Source organism: Camelina sativa, chromosome 12 (genome assembly GCF_030686135.1).
Source record: "Camelina sativa cultivar CO46 ecotype springtype chromosome 12, ASM3068613v1".
NCBI classification, from domain to species: domain Eukaryota; kingdom Viridiplantae; phylum Streptophyta; class Magnoliopsida; order Brassicales; family Brassicaceae; genus Camelina; species Camelina sativa.
Genome location: NC_141891.1, coordinates 14,183,647 through 14,209,103, shown reverse-complemented (window position 1 = coordinate 14,209,103; position 25,457 = coordinate 14,183,647). Strand labels below are relative to the sequence as shown.

Here is a 25,457-nt window from a genome sequence, read left to right as displayed (position 1 = left end):
TGATGACACATCTCGTCTCTTCGTTTTAAGTGGTTTTATAAAATTGTGAACAAATTATCATTTTATTCAATGATATTATGGTGATTTATCATATGATATATTGATTAAGCCTTGATTTAGATTGTGGCAAATTTGAGAAGAAACACAGCAGAAGAGAAGAAAAATATCACCGCTGTGGAGTGCAATTAAAATTAAACTTTAATGGGCTCAGTTTATTGGGTTCTTAGCGGGCTTTGTTTACTCTATTTTTGCCCGGGGATTCCGTTTAACTACAAATAAAATTGAAGTTTGGACACCAATTCGAACCTGTTCAAAGTGGTCGAGTCTCTCAGTTGAGAACGACTCCCACCAGAGTTCGAGCTTACATTGGTACCCAATTAAATTGGCTTCCTCCGAGCATCATGCCTCGAGGTTCTTCTCGCCGGAGGACAGTCTCCGTGCGTCGCTTCTTCTTCCCCTAGTGGAATGCAATCTTTCCCAGTGTGGTTGTGGAATCTTCTACTGTCCGAGCACTAAGTCTCGAGAATCTTCTTCCCGTCGTGGAATGTAACTCTCTCCCAGTCAAACTGGAGAATCATCTCTCCCGAGGGCCGTACTCCTCGTGGATGTCTGTCTTCCACCCTTGTGGTTAGACCCAAATGAGGTAATCTAAATTACCTCTTTTTCATATTTTTTTACTTATTCCGTGCAACAGTTTGTGAGGACTCAAAATTTTGTTTTTATGATAAAAAAAACTCCTAACAACTCAGAAATTTTGAATCTTTAGAGAAACCCATAACTCAATTCTTATGGGAAATTTGGAACCCGAAGACCGTAGAGAGATTTAAGAGACTGTCACAAAACCAAGGGTAAACCAAAATCACACAAGAACTAACATTGGACTGTCGTGGAACCAAAAAAGGGGAAATAAACCAAAGTAAACACAAAGATGGAGATTCACAACTGAAGGAATAAACGAAAAACCAACACACTGACCTTGAATTGATGATGAGGAAGATGCAAATGCAAATAACCTTCGTTAATAATACCTTTTAATCTTGAATCGTTTCTGGTTTTCATAAATTGTAATAGCAAACCATCCCAAACCGGATTATACGGGTTGGTTAACTATAATTGATTTAAAGCTTACGTCACCAATTCGATACTTTCGTAGTGGATGTGTTCACCCTAAAAAGTTTCACGCCACCAGGGTTCGAATTGGTACTTTGTCGTCAAAGTAACGTTGTTTTCTACTTAAACCGCCTATTGGCGGGTGTTCAAAACTCGTCATCCACCTACCGGTGGCAGATGTGTTGAGGTAATCTAAATTACCTCTCTTTTTTGCTTTTTGATTCATTTGTAATATCAGGTCTGCGTTAACAACATTACCGAGTCACGGTTTAGCATATATATAATTAAAATTTTAAAATTAATATTATTAGCTTGAGTACAAGAAACCATTTACATGGTTTTTTTTGTGTGGAGAAGTCTCTCTCAAGGGATCATCAAAGAAAGAATCTTGAACCACAAGTTACATAGATAGATCAAATCATTTACTAGAAAGTGGGAAACCAATCCCGTTGCGTGTTGTCGGAAATGTTGCAAACAACATACTACAAAACACCCCTACGCCAACCGGCAACGCCGTGAGAACCTCCAATGCTTCAGCTGACGGTGCCGGAAAGAAACAATTTACGGCGTTCCGATCGAATAAAACCACCGCACCAAACACGAAAAACGACATGAAGGCGTGAACAAAATCTATAAACCTTAGCTTGTATCTCTTTGATAATTCTTGAGGAAGAGTTGTGGATCCATCGATGATCCAAAACCCGTGGAATGTTGCGAATCCGTAGCAAATAGTACCGTTTTTGTCTTTGTAAGAGTCCGTGAAGCTAAGTATAAAGCAAGAGAATCCACATATTGCCACTAAGGTCGATGTCATGATTTTGCTAACTAAATCGCATTGACCGCCGTTTGAGAAAATTGGCGATAAGAGCTGAAACGCGAGAACCGTTCCTGTTGGTAAGAGATTGGCTAAATGAGCAGTGGTTTGAAACGTTTGACCTATTGCCTTTTGTATCCATGTTGTTCTTTCTATATCCGGAAAGTCTTTGTCTTGTTCAAGAAGTGGCTTTTTGATGTCTTCTTTAGTACTTCTTTGATGATCTTCATCAACTTTGATCTCCATATCTTTGAAGTTGCTTTCCTTGTGTCTATGTTTTTCTCTGATTTTAGGAAATGATTTGATGTAAGATTGATGAGGAAATCTAAAGTTGTGGATATACTTATAATAGAGCAAGGTGAGAGAAAATAAGCTTTCCACTTTTCTTATTCCTTGCAAGTAACCTTTGAGACCGAACTAAAGTCTTTGTTTAAGTGAAGCATGTTCTTTGCACACTTTTTCTTTATTTAAGAGAGGATTATATTATTTTTTTCCTTTTTCTTTTATGATAATAATACGTTTTTATTAACGTCTCTATTTTTATAGGTTTTAAAATATTGTTTTAAGGTTTCTATGGAGTTTCGTGACATATCCGAGTCCTATGAACAATTCTATGTCTTTGTAATTTTTGTTTACGTCCTTTAATTTATAGTAATTCATTTTGTTGAAAAAAACAATTATTTTGTTTGTATTAAATCATTTAGTAAATTGTTATTCCGAGTGGGAGTTTTATTCAGACCGTGTCAAACTGTCAATTGTCAATGAGAAGCGCCTTGTATTACATCATCTATAATCGTTTAAAAATAGATAATTTTGATCTCGAGCATGTTTTCTCATTTTAAAAGTGGATATAAGAATCTTTAGAGCTGAAAAAAAGAAGAATCTTTTAGATTATCTCGTTATTTTTTAAAAAATATGACTAATCCGTCGTGGAGGTCAAGTAAGGTCTTGGGTAAACATTTGTTGAATTAACGTAAAGTGCTTAGTCAACCCACGAATTTTCGTTTCTTTCACCTTTATAGTTCCTTTTTCATAAAATCTTTATTTAGGCATTAGTTGTATCATCATTTTAATTGTTAATTTACGCAACTTCATGCATTGAGACCTGCACGTTGTACATTTTGTTAATCTTAAAATACCAAATTATTTTCTAAGAACATAGAAAGAAAGAAACAAACAAAAAAGTTATGGAATGCTCAAAAAGTTGGGCCTTTTAAAAATTGGACAGCCTAAATGTTGAGTAATTTTTGGGGTGGCGTTAAAAATTGGATAAAACTGAAGTTTTGACGCCACTCTTAGTTGAACTTTGATTCTTTGAACATAATTTCTTATCTTTGTAAATCCGGTTTCGTATTCTTATGATTTGATCGTTGCTTGGTGATTCTCTTTGCTGCATAGTTCTCATTTCTTCAGTAATATTTTATTTTTATTTTTATCATATATAGCTCATGATTTAGTTTATAAATAATCACATTCGCATGAGTATATTATGATGATTATCAAGTGCACGAAACAATAAACATCCTGAGACTTGGAAGGAACGATCTTGTCATAATTTGGACGGTGGACCTAATTTGCTTTCGTATGGAACAAGATATATTTATCTTCTTCTGTTCTTTTGGCTTTGTGGTAAGTTTTAGGTTTCCTTTATACTTTCCTTCCACGTTGATTTTTTCTGTTCATATATCAATATGAATTTTATTTCCCTTTCACTTATGTTTTTATTATATAAATGATAAATATGTCATTATGAATTATTAATTGTTTTTAAATATTTTTTTTAAAAAAATTAACTGATTAAAATTGAATGGATTTGGAAAAAAGATTTTGTTAATATTTTTAAAGATACAGATACATTTTAAAGATATAAATAGTAGTATCATTGATTATGTTAAAATTCAGATATATAATTGATTATGTTTGATATTTCAGTATAAGTCATTAATATCGTTTTAGAAATTTATCTCTGAGAATATAGTTATATGCACACAGCTCTATTCACTTCTGATGTTCTTAGAGGTGTATTTCCTACTGCGTTAATTGATTATCATACACAACTATAGTTACATGATTTTATCCTTTTTATTTCAAACTTCCATTTTTAATAGATACAAATACCTAATATTGATTTTTAAGATACATTTACATATATGAAATAATTATGGAAGATATTATGCCATTTGACATATATTGTATATGCTAAAACTTATAAACTAATACCTAAAGAAATTTTGTTCCAACCATAGTTATACAGATGTGTGTATATAAAAACCAGCTACACAAAAACAAAGTTAATAAAACACAAGATCTAAACATCTACTCCAAAAAAGTATGAAAAACTTCTCATTCTTTTTATTTGTTTTAAGTCTTTGTTTGTTCAACCATGTATCGGCACCCGGAATCAGGATCGCGAACGAACTTAAATTCAACAAAAATCTTTGGATGAGATGTTATTCCAAAGATGACGTTATTGGTCCAAAAATAATACCAATGGGACAAAATTACTCATTTTATTTTGGCCCTAACTTTTTTCGTACAACGCGTTTTATGTGTACTTTGAAACAAGGTCCTAACTATAAACACTATCAGAGTTTTACAGCATTCATGTTTATCAGTAACTCTGATACCGGAGGCCTATGGGATTGGAGAGCAAGAGAAGATGGAGTTTATTTTAAGAAAAAACATTATTCTTTTGTTCAGAACCCAGTTAATTTACATAAAAAGTATGATTGGATAAATTAAAAAATTAACAAGATATCTTAAAAATAAAGTTGTATTACTGTTTTTAAACAAGAAAAATAAAGTCTCTTGATCTCGAGTATTTTATCAACTAATTAAAAATCAAATAAATAAAAACTGAAAATTACCCAGATTGACTCAAATTTTAGCAGATCAATGAACTGTGGAAAAAATTGAAAAGTCTTAGAATGTATATAATCAAACTAGATAAACACCCGCGGTACACCGCAGAGACATGTTTTATTTTCAATTATTTTATTATTCTATAATTTAGTGTTTTTTAATGAAATATATATTATTGTACATATATGATATAATGTATATGTAAACGTATAATAAACTAAAAGCAATAACTTTGGAGTGGGTTAATACTCTTATAGTATATCATGGGTACACCACAGATTAGGCCTGGGCACTAATACCCGTTACCCGTACTCGACCCGTTACTTGGCTCGTACCCGTCCCAAAAAAAAGGGTACCCGCAGCTTTAGGGTCGAGTAAAGGGTATTATATTTATATTACTCGTGAGTAAGGGACGAGTATAGGGTATTAGTTTAGTTTTCAATACCCGTCCCGTTACTCGGCCCTTTACCCGTTTTGCTACCCGACCCGTAAATACCCGTTAATATTTTGTATTATTATTATTATTTATTATTAATTTATAGAGTTAGAGTTAAAACCTAAGTTCAACTTAGCCTAACTGAATTAATATATTATTTTTATTTTCAAAATTCGTAATTTTATAATTTTAGAACTATATATTGCATAAATTTATGAATTTTTCATTTTTTTGGATTTCAAAGATAAAATTATTATTGCGATTATTAACATTTTTTATCGGGTACTCGTTTTCCGGGTAATAATAAAGGGTCGGGACGAGTAAAGGGTCAACTATTTTTTACCGGGTACCCGTTTCTCCGGGTACCCGTTATTTAAGGGTCGAGTATGAGTAAATTTTTTCTGTTACCCGTTAGGGTCGGGACGAGTAAAGGGTCGGAGAAAATTCAAGGATACCCGTCCCGTGCCCAGCACTACCACAGATATATGTTTTCTATTATTATATATATGATATTTTGTTATTAATTAGATATTAGTGTCTAGAGTAGTCAGTTTGTCGTTTGGTGTTGAAGCCAAGTTCAAAGTACATATTATATAGGACTGAGCGAAAAAATCCCTACCCAAATATCCAACTCGGAACCTGATCCAAAAAGACAGGTTCGGGTTAGATATGGATATACCTAAATAAATCGATTAGATTTTATATTGCTAAATACATGGGTTGGGGTGAGGATAATATCCGCTACCCAAACACATACTTATAAAAACTAAAATACAAAAAGATCTACACGGTATACTTAATGTATATCATACTTTCTTTAATTTATATATTGTTTTGTCTTTTTTTCATTCAGTTTGTGTAGACTATGTGTCAAACGGACCAGCCCGCATCCATCTGAACTTTTCTGCGAGATTTGCATGCCTTGCTACTACTCGCATATAGGGATGGACATTTCGGTTTAAGTTTGGGTTGTTCGGTTTATTCAATTTTGGTAAAATTCTAACAAAACGCAACCAAAGTTAGTTTGGTTTGGTTTGTATTTGGATCCGTTTATGTTGTTCGGCTCGGTTTGGCTTGGTTTGGTTAGGTCTTAATTCAGTTTAAAAATCAAATAATGTAACAAAATAAAATTGATTATGGTTTTATAATAGTTAATTACTCAAATAAATTAGAAAAGCTCGAAAATAAATTTAATACCTAATATTAAATATAATTAAATCTATATTTATATTTAGTTAATCTTATTAAAAAATTAAAATAGAAATTAAATGCAAGTGGTAACAGGTAAGATCACATATTTATAATCTCAATAATATTATTAATTAATTTAAGAAACACATTGGCTTAATGGTTCGGTTTGGTTTAAAACCAAACCGAACTTTTTGGGTTGAGAAGAAACATAACCGAATAGTTGAAGAGTAGGATTGGATTTGGTTTAGGTCGGTTTGGGTCGGTTTAGGTTTGGTTGGTTCAGTTTGGTTTAAATGTCCACCCCTGCTCGCATAGGCTTGCCCGCTAAATCCGTGACCCACATGGGTTTGTCCGCTAAAACCTGCAACCTGTGTAGACTTGTCCGTGAGACCCCTTTTCGACTGTTTGAGAATAAAAAATATTAAAATTATTTTTCAATTTTATATCTAAGCTCGCCTTGCTAAGTAACAACAGGTTAGCGGGAAGACTCGCGGGTTTGATTATTTGTAGAGAAATAAATGAAAAATATAACTAAATTTTGTATTTATTAGTTGATTATTTGTAGAGAATTATATAAAAAATATTCCTCATTTAAATATAAAGTTCATATTTGTTTGTTAGGTACATACAACAAAAGGGAGTAAATTGGTTGAATAATCAAGGAAAAATGTTTGTCAGCTACTTGAGGTATACCCCAACACATAGCCACACATACAAACAATATAAATGTCTTGTTAACTACGTCAACTATTGTCATCACGTAAGGACATCCATAAACAAACATAGGTTATGTGTACAACACCATAAACATTCAATTCCGGTGGTTGGTTCACCAGAATCCGGCGTTGACCAGTATTGACCGATATTGACCAGTTTTAACCGGCGTTGACCAATGTTGACCGGCGTTGACCAGAAAAAAAAAATTAAATATATTTTTTTCTTTTTTTCCTAAAAATAAAATTATTTTTTTCATGTATTTTTGTTAAATAAATAAAAAGATAAATGATTTGTATAATTTACAAAAACAAAATATAACAACAAAAAGTTATACAACAAAAAATATACAAGACAATTATATACCAAAAAAAAGTAAAAATTATATGACAAAAAAAATTGTGGTATATCTAGTAACTAATTTTGTTAATACAAAAAATATACAAAGAATAATATAATAAAACTATACCACCAAAATTTTATATGTAGTAGATTTTTTCATAAAACTATAACAAATATATACCTTTTCTTTTCAAAAATCATTTTTTATTTTGTATTTTCAAAGGTGGGGATTTAAAAAAAAAATATATATATATATATATATATTTACTTATTTATAAGATTATATCATTTGAAATATATACAAGACATTGCCAACTATTTCTTTATTTTTAATAAGAAGAAGAAAGGAAGAAAATAATGAAAATTGTATTTATTTAAATGAAAGGCATATATCTAGAAAATACTTAAAAAACAAAAGTTGATTTTGTAAAATCAAAGAAATAGTTGGCAATTCTTTGGATATATTTCAAATGACATAATCTTATAAATAAGTAAAAAGAAAGAAGATATATTTAAAATCTCTACCTTTGAAAATTCAAAACAAAAAATGATTGTTAAAAGGAAAAGGTATATATTTGTTATAGTTTTATGAAAAAATCTACTATACATAAAATTTTGTTGTATAACTTTTTGTTGTTATATTTTGTTTTAGTAAAATTATACAAATCATTTATCATTTTATTTATTTATCAAAAATACATGAAAAAAATTATTTTTAGGAAAAAAGAAAAGAATAATTTTTTTTTTTTTTTCTGGTCAACGCCGGTCAACACTGGTCAACACCGGTTAAAACTAGTCAATATCGGTCAATACTGGTCAACGCCGGATTCCGGCGAACCAACCACCGGAGTTAAATGTTTATGGTGTTGTACATATAACCTATGTATGTTTATGGATGTCCTTATGTGATGACAATAGTTGACGTAGTTAACAAGACATTTATATTGTTTGTATGTGTGGCTATGTGTTGGGGTATACCTCAAGTAGCTTATAAACATTTTTCCAATAATCAAATACAAAATTTAGTTATATTTTTTGGTTAAAGATATTAAAAATTATGGGATATAATCGACAAAAATAAAATAAAACATAGGGTCTCCAAAAGATCTAAATGAATCTCACATGTCATTGTCTCCTTCGTTGAAGATTGTCCCACATTACTTTGAGTTCTCTTCATGTCATATCACATAACCAAAGATAATGAATCTCACATGTCATTGTCTCCTTCGTTGAAGATTGTCCCACATTACTTTGAGTTCTCTTCATGTCATATCACATAACCAAAGATATTAGAGAAATATTAACAAAATCTCAAAAATAAAAATAATTAAATTTAAAAAGTTACTTATCTAGATCTCAAAATATTAATATATCAAAATTTTTAATGTGAATATATAAATTCTCTAAATTATTTAAATTTGTTTATAATAAATTTTTTTTTTGGAAACTCGTAATTATTCAAGGATAATAAAGAATAAATACATCCTATTTATATTACTTTTAAGAAATGTTTATTACAATCTTATATAATAAAATAATTAAGATTTAAGATCACAAATTTAACAAATGAAAATTAGAGAGATTTGTTAGGAAATATTTTCAAAAGAAACCGAAATAGGATATCTAAAACTCAATTATAGGAATCAATAACGTAACAGAAAAATATGAAACAGTTATGATTAGTATGTGATATGTTTGGAAAACAAAAATTTAAATAAAACATGTTAATAAATAACTACATTATTGGAAGGGGATTGGATTTAAGATTTAATATTGATTCGTAAAATCAATTGTAATTAAGATGTTTGTTAAATTAGGTAGAGAGATTTTAAGAAATTAAAAATTAATGATAATTTTTATAGCATTAAAATCGTGATATTATATAAGGAAATCATTATAAAATTCTAAAATTTAAGATTTTTTTTTTGCGTGATTCTTTCATTTATTAAAATTGTTTTCTCCATAAATTACTACATATTAAATCTTTTGTTCTGCTTGTAAATGTTAGATCTTATTAAATGTTAACTAACTAACATATAACATTCAATTAGTCTTTAAATAAGAAATGTTTTTATTGTGATTTTGTAAAATACTAAAATAAGAAAAAGTTAAATTAGTATCTATTATTAATAAAATATAATTAAATTCACCCAACAATAATTGTAATTTTTCATAAGGATGGTTTTCAGTGATAATTACCAACGTTGTTATTATCATTTGTTATTTTGGAGTAAAACTAATTTCTAAAATTGTTTGATCATAAAATATCTGCGCATCTTTTAGTTTGATCTTTGATTTGGAATTCTAATTACGGGTCATTCATATTTGTTTATAATTAGACATATATGGTGACTAATTAAAATCTGATAATTATAGTAACTAACTAATTTTATGAAGATAATAAAATCCAAATGAACTGTAAAGAATATAGCAAATACATATTAGTGATGCATATTAAAATACAGCAACGTTTCACAACATCAACAACTATTTAATTACAAATTTGGAAATTCTGAAATGAATGAATAAAATTAAAAATAATAATAAGAAGAATAATCAATCTAGGTGAAAACTTACTTGATGCTCTTGGTTTTACTCCAAAATAACCTATAAATGAAATGAACTAATTAGTATGAATGAACTTTTATAATTAAGCTGCCAAACAAACATACAGAAATATTTCACAACAACAATTATTCAATCAAAAATCTAGAATTTCATAAATCTATGTAGTAAATAATATAAAATAAAAATACTAGAAGAATATATCAAGATGAAAACTCACTTGGTGCTTTTGATTTCAGTATTTCGATTCATGCTTTAATTTTATCGTACACAAAAACACAATCAATTATATTAAACGAGAAGTGAAAACGTCCCACATTCAATCTCAGCAAAATTTTACCATTATACCATTAATGAAATTGCCCTTCACGTTGAAATATTTTGCCCCTGGACGTAAAATTACCTATTTTCGCATTAAAAATAAATCAAAAATCGGATTAGAAATAATCTAATTGCATAAAAAGTTAATTGCACAAATAGAATTTGCTAAATTAATCCCTAAATTTTATGAATAAGATCTCTTTCACGCTTAATCAAAGGATACATGACCATAATATAACACGCATAAATTGGGTAATTAATGGGCTTAGGTTAGATTTTTAAAAGATCCACGTAAATAAAAATTATGGGTTTATGCATGAAAAAAGCCGGATGAGAAAACACCGTCTTTCTGTAAACCCTAAAAACCTAGAAACCCTAAAAAGATAGATGCTTTACAACTATAAATACAATGATTTCGTATGCTTTCACCATAACCCAAAAAAAGCATTCTTCTCTTGAATTTTAATAATTCTTTTATTATGTTCTCAAATTTTTATTTGTATTCCGATCTTGCTGTTTTTAATGATACATCGACTGATCCCTTTTATTTTCCTGTTCGTATAGTGGTTTCTTGGAAAGCAAGATCCACAAATCATAAAGCTTTGGTTGTTGTTGGTTCATCTTCTAATCAAGGTATAAAATCGTTTTTTTTTTGTTGAGTTTTATAGATTCATTCATATTCTCAATTTCTAATTTGTATTCTGATTTTGCTGTTTCTTATGATTCACTTTTATTTTCCTGTTCGTGTAGCTGTTTCTTGGAAAGCAAAATTTCAAATCTTAGTGTTTTGTATTATTCACCTAATTTAATGTGTTTTCCTGATTGTGTAGTGGTTTCTTGGGAACCAAGATTTGAAACTCACCAAGCTTCGGTTATTGTTGGTTCATTTTTAAAAAAGGGTATAATATTTTACTATTTTGAATGATGATTTACATTAGTTTCTTTTGTCATGATCTCAAATTTATATTGGTGTTCCTATAATGTGTTTATGAATAATCTACAGATCTACAGATTAATTGTATTTACCTGATTCTATGGTTGTTTCATATATAATAATTGTATTCAGATTTTGCTGTTTCTTATGATTCACTTTTATTTTCATGTTCGTGTAGCTGTTACTTGGAAAGTAAAATTTCAAATCTTACTGTTTTGTATTATTCACCTAATTTAATGTGTTTTCCTGTTCGTGTAGTGTTTTCTTGGGAACCAAGATTCGAAACTCACCAAGCTTCTGTTATTGTTGGTTCACCTTTAAAAAAGGGTATAACATTTTACTATTTTGAATGATGATTTACATTAGTTTCTTTTCTCATGATCTCAAATTTATATTGGTGTTCCTATAATGTGTTTATGAATAATCTACAGATCTACAGATTAATTGTATTTACCTGATTCTATGGTTGTTTCATATATAATAATTGTATTCAGATTTTGCTGTTTCTTATGATTCACTTTTATTTTCATGTTCGTGTAGCTGTTTGAAACGACCGACCCTTTTTTTTTTTCTTTTTAATAATAAGTACAACATATAATTAAGCATCCCATACTACTTAATTGAACCACCCAAACCACCATTTCCTCATTAAACCAATAACAACCAATATGCACAGCTGAAACATACCAATAATACAGAAACGATACATCATCAATACAATAACATTCCTATCCAATCTATCCAGCAACCTATCACAACTCTAACCAAGGTTCCAACATAAATAATATAACCAACACCACACAAACGAGACCCTAGATCATCCTCCTCCTCATCGCCATGATTCCACGCTACACAATTTGCCTTTACCTGCACCACAAACACAAATTGAGATGCATGAGTATTTGATAAACACTCAGTGAGGCAATCCTCCCATCTACTGGGCTATACACACAAGCAATAAGATCTCTACATGCCACGAACAACAATCAATAAAACAAACCAGGCAATATACATAGCATGCAACATCCATCGTAACTGAACAAGGGGTGTCGACCGACACCAGATGGTGTCGATCGACACTGACTATCTGGTGTCGACCGACACCCTGCCCGACACTCCCGAAAACCCTAGTTTGTGTCGACCGACACCTCCACATGGCATCGATCGACACTCGCCAAAGTCCCGAGCCGTCCTCGCGTTGGTGTCGACCGACACCCCAACTGGTGTCGACCGACACCGATGCCGAGCAGCGATTTCCCTCGATCAGAAACTCCGAATCTCGCCTCCAATCTTCTCCAATCCGCTCCTTGCACTCCCAGAAGCCAAACCCAGCCACAACAGCGACGAAAATACCATAAAGAACTCAAAGAAACAACCACATAAGCACCAAATCACATAGAATCTAGAGATCTTAGCTTAGATAAGCCATGGTCATGCACTCACCTCTTTCAAGAAGATTCTGACCAACAAGGACGAATTCCCTCACTCCTAGCAAGCTTCTAACACCTTCCCAGCCTTAGATCTCCCAAGAACAGCAAGGAATCTCTCAATCTCTTCCCAAAAGCTCAAGAACACTCTCTCTTTGTGTTTTCTCTCAAAAACGGCGAATAAGACAAAACAACACGACCCTAGGTCGTTTTCTTCCTTTAAAACTCGATTTAGGGATTCCCTAAACCAACCACACAAACCGGACAATTAAAATTGAACCGACCAAACCAACCACAATTGGTGTCGATCGATGCCCCACTAGGAGGTGTCGATCGACACCCTTACCAAAATACCAAAATTTGGTTTGCGGGTGTTACACTGTTACTTGGAAAGTAAAATTTCAAATCTTACTGTTTTGTATTATTCACCTAATTTAATGTGTTTTCCTGTTCGTGTAGTGTTTTCTTGGGAACCAAGATTCGAAACTCACCAAGCTTCGGTTATTGTTGGTTCACCTTTAAAAAAGGGTATAACATTTTACTATTTTGAATGATGATTTACATTAGTTTCTTTTGTCATGATCTCAAATTTATATTGGTGTTCCTATAATGTGTTTATGAATATTCTACAGATCTACAGATTAATTGTATTTACCTGATTCTATGGTTGTTTCATATATAATAATTGTATTCAGATTTTGCTGTTTCTTATGATTCACTTTTATTTTCATGTTCGTGTAGCTGTTACTTGGAAAGTAAAATTTCAAATCTTACTGTTTTGTATTATTCACCTAATTTAATGTGTTTTCCTGTTCGTGTAGTGTTTTCTTGCGAGCCAGATATTATATATTACTATTGTGACACCCTGTCCGTGGACCCCACTAGCCTCACTGCTAGTTGCCCCCATAGGCTGGCCCTGCAGGGCATCGATCCTAACCCATCACTGTGGATTAACTCACATAATCCACCAGTAGGTTATTGGTGTACCAGGCGTTCCTCGAACCCTGGTCCCAACCCTTTAACAACCTTCCCACAGGACAAGCTGTCACCAATTGATCTGCAAGCTGTCAGGAGGTTCTTGAGGGCTCTACGTGATGATTTGAGAGTTCATTGTAGAGGGCGGAGTTTTGCTACGCGTGCAGAGCTGGTTGAGACTGCAGCAGAGATTGAGGAGGATATCCGGGCACAGTCAGTGGCGGTAGCTCCAGCAGTTCAGCCTAGTAAGGCTCAGCAGCAGGGTGATTCTAGCAGGGGCGGTAGGCATGCTCAGAGAACCAAGAGGAAGTGGGAGGCTACGCAGACACAGAGTGGTGCGAGTTGCTTCAAGTGTGGGAGCAAGGATCATAAGATTGCTAGTTGTCCCAAGAGGAGTGCTCCGACAGTAGGGCCTCGAGTATGTTATCATTGCAGGGAGCAAGAGCACATCAGGCCCTTGTGTCCCAAGTTGCAGCCGGAAGCAGTGGCAGCGTTGCAGCAGGTGCAGCCTGGAGGTCAGCAGGTAGCACGGATTGAGCAGGTGCCACGGGTTCACACGACAGCAGAGGCTGGTGGAACTAGTGCCGGAGCGATCACAAGTATAATTTCTGGTACTTAATCTTTGTGAATTTTAGTAGGGTCAGATTTTATGTTCCTGTGATAAAGTGTTAGGTTCTCAACACATGAGGTTTGTGTAGGGACCTTGTTGGTGGGCGGGTTTAAGTCCCACGTTATGTTTGATTCTGGAGCTTCGCATAGCTTCATTACTCCAGAGTGTGCAGAGTGTGCGGGGATCAGCGGGGATCCTGGAGAACGTACAGGAGTTGTTAGAGTTGCGGGAGGCAAGTTCCTGAGAGTCATTGGACGAGCTAGAGGAATTGATATTCAGATCGCAGGAGAGTCATGGCCAGCGGATTTCCTTATCAGTCCAGTGGAGCTGTATGATGTTATTCTCGGGATGGATTGGATGCATCGGCATATGGTGCATTTGGATTGCTATCGGGGTAGAGTGGAATTTGAGCGTCCAGGAGGGAAGTTGGTTTTTCAGGGTATTAGACCGACTTTAGGGAGTCTCGTGATCTCAGCCATTCAGGCTGGGAAGATGATCGAGAAGGGCCGTGAGGCTTATTTGGTTACTATATCTATGCCAGAGTCAGTGGGGAAGTCTACGGTTAGCGGTATTCCGGTAGTGGAGGAGTTTGAGGATGTGTTTCAGTCCTTGCAGGGATTACCACCAACTCGGTCGGATCCTTTTACCATTGAACTGGAACCAGGGACGACACCGTTATCCAAGGCTCCTTACAGAATGGCTCCAGCAGAGATGGCAGAGCTGAAGAAGCAGCTAGAGGATTTGTTGAGTAAGGGATTCATCCGTCCAAGTGTGTCACCGTGGGGAGCGCCGGTGTTGTTTGTCAAGAAAAAGGATGGGAGTTTCCGGTTGTGTATTGATTACAGGGGTTTGAACCGGGTCACTGTGAAGAACAAGTACCCTCTCCCGAGGATTGACGAGTTGTTGGATCAGTTGAGGGGTGCTACTTGGTTCTCCAAGGTAGATCTGGCATCGGGTTATCATCAGATACCGATAGATGAGGCAGATGTGAGGAAGACTGCTTTCAGGACGAGGTATGGGCATTATGAGTTTGTGGTGATGCCTTTCGGGTTGACTAACGCACCAGCAGCGTTTATGAGATTGATGAACAGTGTGTTTCAGGAGTTTCTGGATGTATCTGTCATCATTTTCATCAACGATATCCTGGTCTATTCTAAGAGTCCTGAGGAGCATGCAGTGCATTTGAGGGCAGTTATGGAGAAGCTGCAGGAGCAGAAGTTGTTTGCCAAGTTGAGCAAGTGTAGTTTTTGGCAGCGTGAGATGGGCTTTCTGGGTCACATTGTTTCTGCAGAGGGGGTTTCTGTAGATCCAGAGAAGATTCAGGCTATCAGAGATTGGCCTAGACCGCAAAATGCCACAGAGATCAAAAGTTTCCTTGGATTGGCAGGTTACTACAGGAGGTTTGTGCAGGGGTTTGCAAGCAGAGCACGTCCTATGACTAAGTTGACAGGGAAGGATGTTCCTTTTGTCTGGTCAGAAGAGTGTGAGGAAGGCTTTGCAAGCCTGAAGGAGATGCTGACTACTGCGCCAGTGTTGGCTTTGCCTGAGCAGGGAGAACCCTATGTGGTTTATACAGATGCATCTAGAGTTGGTTTGGGTTGTGTTCTGATGCAGCATGGGAAGGTGATTGCCTATGCTTCGCGGCAGTTGCGGGTGCATGAAGGCAACTATCCTACTCATGATTTGGAGATGGGTGCTGTAGTTTTTGCCCTGAAGATTTGGAGATCTTATCTTTATGGTGTAAAGGTACAGGTGTTTACAGATCATAAGAGCCTGAAGTATATATTCACTCAGCCTGAGCTGAATTTGAGACAGAGGCGGTGGATGGAGCTTATGGCAGATTATGATTTGGAGATAGCCTATCATCCTGGTAAGGCTAACACGGTTGCAGATACTCTGAGTCGGAAGAGGGTAGCTTCGGCTCAGGAGCAGGAGATGGAGTCTCTGGTAGGGGAGATCAGTGCTTTGAGCTTATATGCTGTTTCATAGGAACCGTTGGGTTTGGAAGCAGTAGATAGAGCAGATCTTCTGAGTAGAGTGCGGTTGGCTCAGGAGAAGGATTTGGGGCTGGTGAATGCCTCTAAGGATGTGGATTCAGAGTATCAGGTCTCAGATAATGGTACTATCTTGGTGCACGGTCGTGTGTGTGTGCCCAAGGATGAGGAGTTGAGACAGGAGATTCTGAGAGAGGCTCATGCGAGCAAGTTATCCATTCATTTAGGAGCGACTAAGATGTACCGTGACCTCAAGAGGTACTATCATTGGGTCGGGATGAAGAAGGATGTGGCTAGTTGGGTTTCGAGGTGTGATGTGTGTCAGCTAGTGAAGGCTGAGCATCAAGTTCCTGGCGGGTTACTGAAGAGTTTACCCATTCCTGAGTGGAAGTGGGATATGATCACCATGGATTTTGTGGTAGGCTTGCCAGTGTCACGGACCTTTGATGCTATCTGGGTCATTGTTGACCGGTTGACTAAGTCAGCACATTTTCTGGCCATTAAAAAGACTGATGGAGCAGCGGTCTTGGCTAAGAAGTATGTGAGGGAGATAGTCAGGTTGCATGGGGTGCCAGCGAGCATTGTGTCTGATAGGGATTCTAAGTTCACTTCGGTGTTCTGGAAGGCATTTCAGGCAGAGATGGGCACTAAGGTGCATATGAGTACAGCTTATCATCCCCAGACTGATGGACAGTCAGAGAGGACGATCCAGACGCTGGAGGATTTGCTGAGGATGTGTGTGTTGGATTGGGGTGGCCATTGGGCAGATCACCTGAACCTGGTAGAGTTTGCTTACAACAACAGCTATCAGGCGAGCATTAAGATGGCTCCTTATGAGGCTTTGTATGGGAGGCCATGTCGTACACCTTTATGCTGGACTCAGGTGGGGGAGAGGAGCATGTTTGGTGCTAGTTTTGTTCAGGAGACCTCAGAGAAGATTCGGGTTCTCAAGCTGAACATGAAGGAGGCTCAGGATAGGCAGAGGAGTTATGCAGATAGGAGGAGGAGAGATCTTGAGTTTCAGGTAGGAGATAGAGTGTACCTCAAGATGGCCATGTTGCGGGGTCCGAACAGGTCATTGTCAGAGACTAAGTTGAGTCCGAGGTATATGGGTCCATTCAGAGTGATTGAGCGGGTTGGACCAGTGGCTTATAGATTGGAGTTACCTGAGGTGATGCGTGCATTCCATAAGGTTTTCCATGTGTCTATGTTGCGGAAGTGTCTCCGTGAGGGAGAGGAGGTGTTGGCTAAGATTCCTGAGGATCTTCAGCCTAACATGACTTTGGAGGCGAGACCAGTGAGGGTTCTCGAGAGGAGGATCAAGGAACTTCGGAAGAAGAAGATTCCTTTGATGAGAGTCCTGTGAGACTGTGATGGTGTTGAGGAGCAGACTTGGGAGCCTGAGGCAAGGATGAAGACAAGGTTCAAGAAGTGGTATGAGAAGCAAGCCGCGCCTTGAGCTTGTTTAGCCTGGTCCCATCTGTAATCCGTGGCTGGAGCGGGAATGGAGTATTCCAGCCCATCTCTCTTGTTACTCGGTCGCTTGGGGTGGTTGGTTGTGCGACTCAGTAACAAGATGAGGTGGTGTTCGGGGTACAAAGTTTCCGTGAGGCGGGGTTTTGGAAGAAGTTTCCTGATATAGAAGTTTCCAAAAGTGGAAAGTTTCCAAAAATGGAAAGTGGTAAATATGGAAAGTTTTCCAGGAGTTGGAATTTGTCCATTTTAGCGGTAGAGAGCCTTGGAGGGGCTTGTGTGGCCTTAGTGGCGGACTTTTGAGTCAGTGTGCCAGTGTGTGGTGGTATTTCTTTTGTTATGGTGTGGCCTTGGTGGCAGTATTCTTTTGTTATTGTGTGGCCTTTGTGGCAGGCTGTTTAGCCAGAGTGCCTGTTAAGGCGGTCCTTCGGGACAGACGGTCCTTCCGGACTGAAGGTCCTTCGAGACAGATGGTCCTTCCGGACTGATGGTCCTTCGGGACAGACGGTCTTTCGGGACTGATGGTCCTTCGGGACAGACGGTCTTTCGGGACTGATGGTCCTTCGGGACAGACGGTCTTTCGGGACTGATGGTCCTTCGGGACAGACGGTCCTTCGGGACTGATGGTCCTTCGGGACAGACGGTCCTTCGGGACAGATGGTCTTTGTGGCGTGAATATGATCCCTGTGTGGTCATGGGGTATCTCGGTGAGGGGATATGTGGTTGGTAGGACATTGAGATGTTTTACGCGAGCCACGGGAAGGGAACCTGGATAGGGATAGGGCTCAGACGTGTTCAGAATTGTTTTCTCGCGACTCTTGGGGGACTTAGGTTCTCCTAGTACTGCCATATTCAGAGACTTTGTGGCTCGGGAGTATGGTTGGTATATCGACTTTGGATGACGATCCGAGAGACGAGTTTGGACTTTTCCTTATATATTTTGGCATGCAGACTTAGGTCTGATGAGGAGCCAATAAAAACTCAAGGTTTCGGCCTAGGAGTAAAGGAAAGTCCAAAAAGTCAAGAGCAAATGACGCCTGGAACGTGAGTCTATCGCCTAGAGATGACCTTCTGTAGCTCGGTCGGAGGAGTGCGGGCCGTGGAGACGGTTGCACGGGAGTCCTTGACTGATGGTTGTTCGAGATTCGAGGACGAATCTAGATTGGTGGGGGAGAATTGTAACACCCGGGAACCAATTTTTGGTAATTTGGTAAGGGTGTCGATCGACACCTTCTAGTGAGGCATCGATCGACACCAGCTGTGGCCGGTTTGGTCGGTTCAATTTTAATTGTCTGGTTTGCGTGGTTAGTTTAGGGAATCCCTAAAATCGAGTTTTAGAGGTAGAAAACGACCTAGGGTCGTGTTATTTTGTGTTATTCGCCGTTTTTGAGAGAAAATCAAAAGTGAGAGTGTTCTTGAGCTTTTGGGAAGAGATTGAGAGATTCCTTGCTGTTCTTGGGAGATCTAAGGCTGGGAAGGTGTTAGAAGCTTGCTAGGAGTGAGGGAATTCGTTCTTGTTGGTCAGAATCTTCTTGAAAGAGGTGAGTGCATGACCATGGCTTATCTAAGCTAAGATCTCTAGATTCTATGTGATTTGGTGCTTATGTGGTTGTTTCTGTGAGTTCTCTATGGTATTTTGTCACTGTCTGGACTGGGTTTGGCTTCTGGGAGTGCATGGAGCGGATTGGAGAAGATTGGAGGCGAGATTCAGAGTTTCTGATCGAGGGAAATCGCTGCTCGGCATCGGTGTCGGTCGACACCAGTTGGGGTGTCGGTCGACACCAACGCGAGGACGGCTCGGGACTTTGGCGAGTGTCGATCGATGCCATGTGGAGGTGTCGGTCGACACAAAATAGGGTTTTCGGGAGTGTCGGGCAGGGTGTCGGTCGACACCAGTTTGGTGTCGGTCGACACCAGATAGTCAGTGTCGATCGACACCTTCTGGTGTCGGTCGACACCCCTCTTCCAGTCACGATGGATGTTGCATGCTTTGTTTATTGCCTGGTTTGTTTTTATTGATTGTTGGTTGTGGCATGTAGAGATCTTATTGCTTGTGTGTATAGCCCAGTAGATGGGAGGATTGCCTCACTGAATTTTTATCAAATACTCATGCATCTCAATTTGTGTTTGTGGTGCAGGTAAAGGCAAAGTGTGATCGTGGAATCAAGGCAATGAAGAGGAGGATGTTCTAGGGACTTGATTGGATGTTGTCTGGCATTGTTAGGTTGCTAGAGTTGAGTCGTTAGAAACATTGTTAGGTTGCTGGTTTCATATTTTCTGATGATTGATTATTGGATATTGCTTATGCTATGGTATTGGTTATATTATTGGTTTATTATTGGTTATTGGTATTGAGTATTCCGCTGTTGAATGTGTTTGTGGTTAGGTGGCTAGTGGGTATGGGACCACTAGCTGTAGATTATTATATTATATTATATTTATTATTTATTATTAAAAAAAAAAGGGTCGGTCGTTTGATGAACCAATAACCTACTGTGGATTTGGATGAATAGTTCTATTTGCCCAGTGAGGGGTTAGGATCGATGCCCTGCAGGGCCAGCTTGGAGTCTGTTGGGCCGGCTAGCAGTGGGCTAGCAGGGTCCACAGACGGTCCGTTGGGGCAGCTAGCGGTGGGCTAGTGGGGTCCGTGGGATGGGTTGTCACACTTGGAACGATAAAAAAGACTCGATTGGTCCGAATGATGGCAACACGTATGAGCTTAGATCACAAAGTGATCATATTCGTAAGTTGCTAAAGATGTGCTGCCGAGATACTTTGGCAAACGATGTTGATAATTTAGATGACACTGACTCGGATGATGTCGACTCTGATGTATCCGAAAATGAATACGATGACGGAATTTGTTCTGATGAGGATTATTGTGAAGAAGAGGAAGATAAAGAAGATGAAGGCTTTTGTGAAATATTGTATGTAGAAAAAGAAGATAGTGAAGGCGATGATGAGGATGACACAGATGATACTGAAGACGACGAATATGATTCTGAAACAAGTGAAGATGCTGAGACTGAAGAAGAAGAGTGTAAGAAGCAAGTTTCGTCTCCAAAAGGGAATGAAACACGAGAGTACTCTATGTACCATATAATTTCCTTTGACCTTCGTGACTCCAGGTATTTGGTTTAAACATATTATGCAATGGACACTGCTTAAATATATTAACGTTTGATATTTTTGAAATTTTTATTTAGTGGTATTTTTTGCGGTGTGAGTTAACCGGAATAGCGGCTGACGATTTCTATAAGACTTACAAAGATTCTATAGGTGAAAGCCTTATATGTGTTATTCGATGGGGTGTAATTGATGTCTTCCAAGGTACATACTCTATTCATTCGTTTAGAATGTTTTAAATTAGATTTGATAATACATAACTATTCAGAATTCTAAATCAAATGTGTTGTAGGAAGGAGGTCTTTATCCAACACTATATGTACTCAAGTTAGACTTAACCCGGAGATTCCAGAAGTTGAAATATATAGACGATCGTATGTTACACTTTATTGTTAGTTTCTTATAATAATGTTCCGAAGATATATTTTTAATTTATGATTTTATGATTTGTGTTATAGGAACACCAGAAAGAGAGCACGCACAAAAAAATGATTGAATTATTGTATGAATACCTGGAAGTCATCTCGCACCAAGAACAAAGCCAAAAAAGACAACAACATGTGTTTTTTTAAATTATGTCTACGTCTCTATGTTTTAAATTATTTACCTTTACTTTCGAATCTTCAAATTTCAATACTGGATTATTGTTACTATGGACAAGAATGCTCATATTTTTATATTTTATATTATTTAAATTGATAAAATTATCTGTTATGTTATATAGTATTTTAAAAATAAATTCCAGTGATATATTAATGTATATGACTTCATAAGGTTTGAATTTTTATTTACGTAATTAAAAACGCACAAACAATATGTGTTAATAAACTTAAATGGGCCTAATCTCATGAGACGCCAACATGCATAGGCTTCGCGACTCTTTGGACATATATTTAAGCACTTTCGTCTCTCCTATATTGTGAGTTCCAGACCTTTCGTTGTCTCTTCTTAACCAAAAATGTCCTCTAAACTTCTTTAACCACCTATTATCATCCGTAACTTTCAGGTAAGTTATCAGAGATTTTTTAAGTTTTTCGTTGATTCAGATTTTAACTTGCAAACCAAATCTATTTTTAAATTTTATAGGTTCAAATTTTGTGATGGAAGGTGAAAGTTCTAGAAAACGCAAAGAACCCATGTCCGGTTATCATTGGGAGGATGAAGCAATCGACATCGTTAAGAAGGCGTTTCAGAAATCTAGAGATGAGTCACAGAAGGAAACATCGAAACGATTCACCGCGATTATCGATATGGTGAAAGAGCACATGAAGAAGAAAGAAGAATCGACCGAACTCACCTGTCAACTTGAAACCGTCGATGCTCAACTGACGCTAATGAATGATATTTTGGAAGGACGCATCGATTTGATTGAAGAGTGTAATAGGCTGGAAGACGTTAAGGATATTCTTGAGAAAGATGTAAAAGATTGTATTGTGCCTGAAATTCATTGGGATAAACTTCGTATTCCATTTAGTGGTTAACAATCATTGTAATTTCAGTTTACACATTTTTAAAATTCGAGTAAAATATTTTCCCTTATCAGAAATCAATTACCATATATCTTTATAATAGATCTAACGAACCTGGTATAATTTCCTAAACGTGTTTATATTACAAGATATTGAGTTTTTTGCGAAATGGAAAATAATAAAATCATGAAATTAAATTTAGAAATATAATTTTAAACGAATTTAGGTAAACAGACTTAACTAAACAAATATATGCTAAAAAAATATACAAAAGATATGATTCTCAAACAGCAAATCTAAAAAAAAAAAAATATTTTTCACACTTCATAATTTATTTAAATATTGCATTGATATATGGTACTATAATATTCTTAAACTAAAATTGGATAAAATACAATATAATCAATCGTTATCTCACAAGATAATATTTTAATTCTTAAAATGTTTCTAAAGATAAACCCCGTATATTTTATATGTATGTTGAGTTTGTATATATATATGTGTCCATTAGATCCTTTGAGTGCATTATAATTTCTTTTGACACGGGGAAACATGACCACTGATCCTAATTCCTGTGTTTATATTGCCGACTTGCATCCTTTACTCATCCAAAGAAGGATCAAGGTAAAGATTATCAGAAGATTTGTTTGCAGTGCTGCGTTGAATGACGTTATCGACTTTGTGCTATCGGATGAGCAGGTAATAATACAAACTGAAACGACCGACCCTTTTTTTCTTTTTAATAATAAATACAACATATAATTAAGCATCCCATACTACTTAATTGAACCACCCAAACCACCATTTCCTCATTAAACCAATAACAACCAATATGCACAGCGGAAACATACCAATAATACAGAAAAGATACATCATCAATACAATAACATTCCTATCCAATCTATCCGGCAACCTAACACAACTCTAACCAAGGTCCCAACATAAATAATATAACCAACACCACACAAACGAGACCCTAGATCATCCTCCTCCTCATCGCCATGATTCCACGCTACACAATTTGCCTTTACCTGCACCACAAACACAAATTGAGATGCATGAGTATTTGATAAACACTCAGTGAGGCAATCCTCCCATCTACTGGGCTATACACACAAGCAATAAGATCTCTACATGCCACAAACAACAATCAATAAAACAAACCAGGCAATATACATAGCATGCAACATTCATCGTAACTGAACAAGGGGTGTCGACCGACACTGACTATCTGGTGTCGACCGACACCAAACTGGTGTCGACCGACACCCTGCCCGACACTCCCGAAAACCCTAGTTTGTGTCGACCGACACCTCCACATGGCATCGATCGACACTCGCCAAAGTCCCGAGCCGTCCTCGCGTTGGTGTCGACCGACACCCCAACTAGTGTCGACCGACACCGATGCCGAGCAGCGATTTCCCTCGATCAGAAACTCCGAATCTCGCCTCCAATCTTCTCCAATCCGCTCCTTGCACTCCTAGAAGCCAAACCCAGCCACAACAGCGACGAAAATACCATAGGGAACTCAAAGAAACAACCACATAAGCACCAAATCACATAGAATCTAGAGATCTTAGCTTAGATAAGCCATGGTCATGCACTCACCTCTTTCAAGAAGATTCTGACCAACAAGGACGAATTCCCTCACTCCTAGCAAGCTTCTAACACCTTTCCAGCCTTAGATCTCCCAAGAACAGCAAGGAATCTCTCAATCTCTTCCCAAAAGCTCAAGAACACTCTCTCTTTGTGTTTTCTCTCAAAAACGGCGAATAAGACAAAACAACACGACCCTAGGTCGTTTTCTTCCTTTAAAACTCGATTTAGGGATTCCCTAAACCAACCACGCAAACCGGACAATTAAAATAGAACCGACCAAACCGACCACAATTGGTGTCGATCGATGCCTCACTAGGAGGTGTCGATCGACACCCTTACCAAAATACCAAAATTTGGTTTGCGGGTGTTACAATTCTCCCCCCTCTAACAGAAGATTCGTCCTCGAATCTGAACACACCGCCACTCATCCGCAAACTCACCAAATCACCGTCGCAACGGTTCGTACCATCCACCCATTTGGTCTGCCGCAACAAGGACACCACTGGTCCAAACCACCCAGAACCCACTGGTCTTCACCACTCTGGTCCCCTCGACCAGCATACACCTGACCCTCCCGGTCAACGTATAGAAAACCCCGAGACTGAATCCCCATCAATCCTGAGATCCGCTCCCGATCTCAACCGTAACCCTGAGATTGAACCCCCATCAGTCTCATAAATCCACATCCGGTTACCATGCTTATCTCCACGTCCTTGACACTTTGCCACCAACTCATCTGCTCTTAGGTCGCAACCTTCAAGCCATACCGATCACACTCTCAGACCCCCCGTCTTTGAGCCATACCGTCTCACCCTCGGGTCGTCACCCTTAAGATCACGGTACCAGGAGAACCCCCATCTCCTCAGGAGAACCCCCATCTCCTCTGCCACCCTCAGGACCACAGTCCCTCGAGCTATCGGTATCTAGGGAACCCCCCGTCCCCTCAGGAGAACCCCCATCTCCTCATGAGTTGTTCAGGACCCCCCCGTCCCTCAAGCAAACGGTCATAACGTCTATAAGCATTTTCCAACCTAGACCACCCCTGTGATCCGCGTAGAACATCTCAATGTCCTACCAACCCCATATCCTCTCTGAGAATATCACCACAGCCATGGCCACCCCCAGGTCTCACTACTAACATCTCAACTCCTCGGTGTTTACAAACACCCTTTCCACTAAAAGCAAGTTCTAACTATTCATAGAACTTTATGTTTTTGGAAACTTTCTAAGCATGGAAACTTTCCAACAACTTTCAATAGCCAACTGCACCTCCCGCACAGAAGCTAAAAAAAAAAAACACTACACAAATAACATCACACAAAATCACTTACCGTGGAATCTCATTGAAGGCTCGAAGAGGATGATACTAGGACTCCATACCATATGCAAATTGACTAACTACTCATAATCAATTCCATCACACAACATCATGCATCAAGCAAAAAGAAAATAATTCACCCAATTAAATTCCTAACTGCTCTAACCATCCACTTAA

The 25,457-nt window shown here is 37.3% G+C and overlaps 1 protein-coding gene and 1 pseudogene across 2 annotated transcripts; one reads left to right on the top strand and one right to left on the bottom strand.

Annotated features, from left to right (window-relative positions):
- Positions 1-1,387: 1,387 nt before the first annotated feature.
- Positions 1,388-2,312, bottom strand: LOC104792959 (protein DMP4). Its single transcript, XM_010519233.3, has one exon. It carries the CDS (start codon positions 2,168-2,170, stop codon positions 1,529-1,531), a length of 642 nt encoding a protein of 213 aa, XP_010517535.1. The 5' UTR covers positions 2,171-2,312; the 3' UTR covers positions 1,388-1,528.
- A 1,879-nt stretch (positions 2,313-4,191) lies between these two features.
- LOC104699362 (S-protein homolog 17 pseudogene) lies at positions 4,192-4,745 on the top strand (annotated as a pseudogene). Its single transcript, XR_015575498.1, has one exon. The product of XR_015575498.1 is annotated as an S-protein homolog 17 pseudogene (transcript).
- The last annotated feature ends 20,712 nt before the right edge of the window (positions 4,746-25,457 follow it).

What these genes read in the sequence shown, in the direction of transcription:
- LOC104792959 (XM_010519233.3), bottom strand. Translation starts at nt 2,170, where the DNA reads ATGGAGATCAAAGTTGATGAAGATCATCAAAGAAGTACTAAAGAAGAC.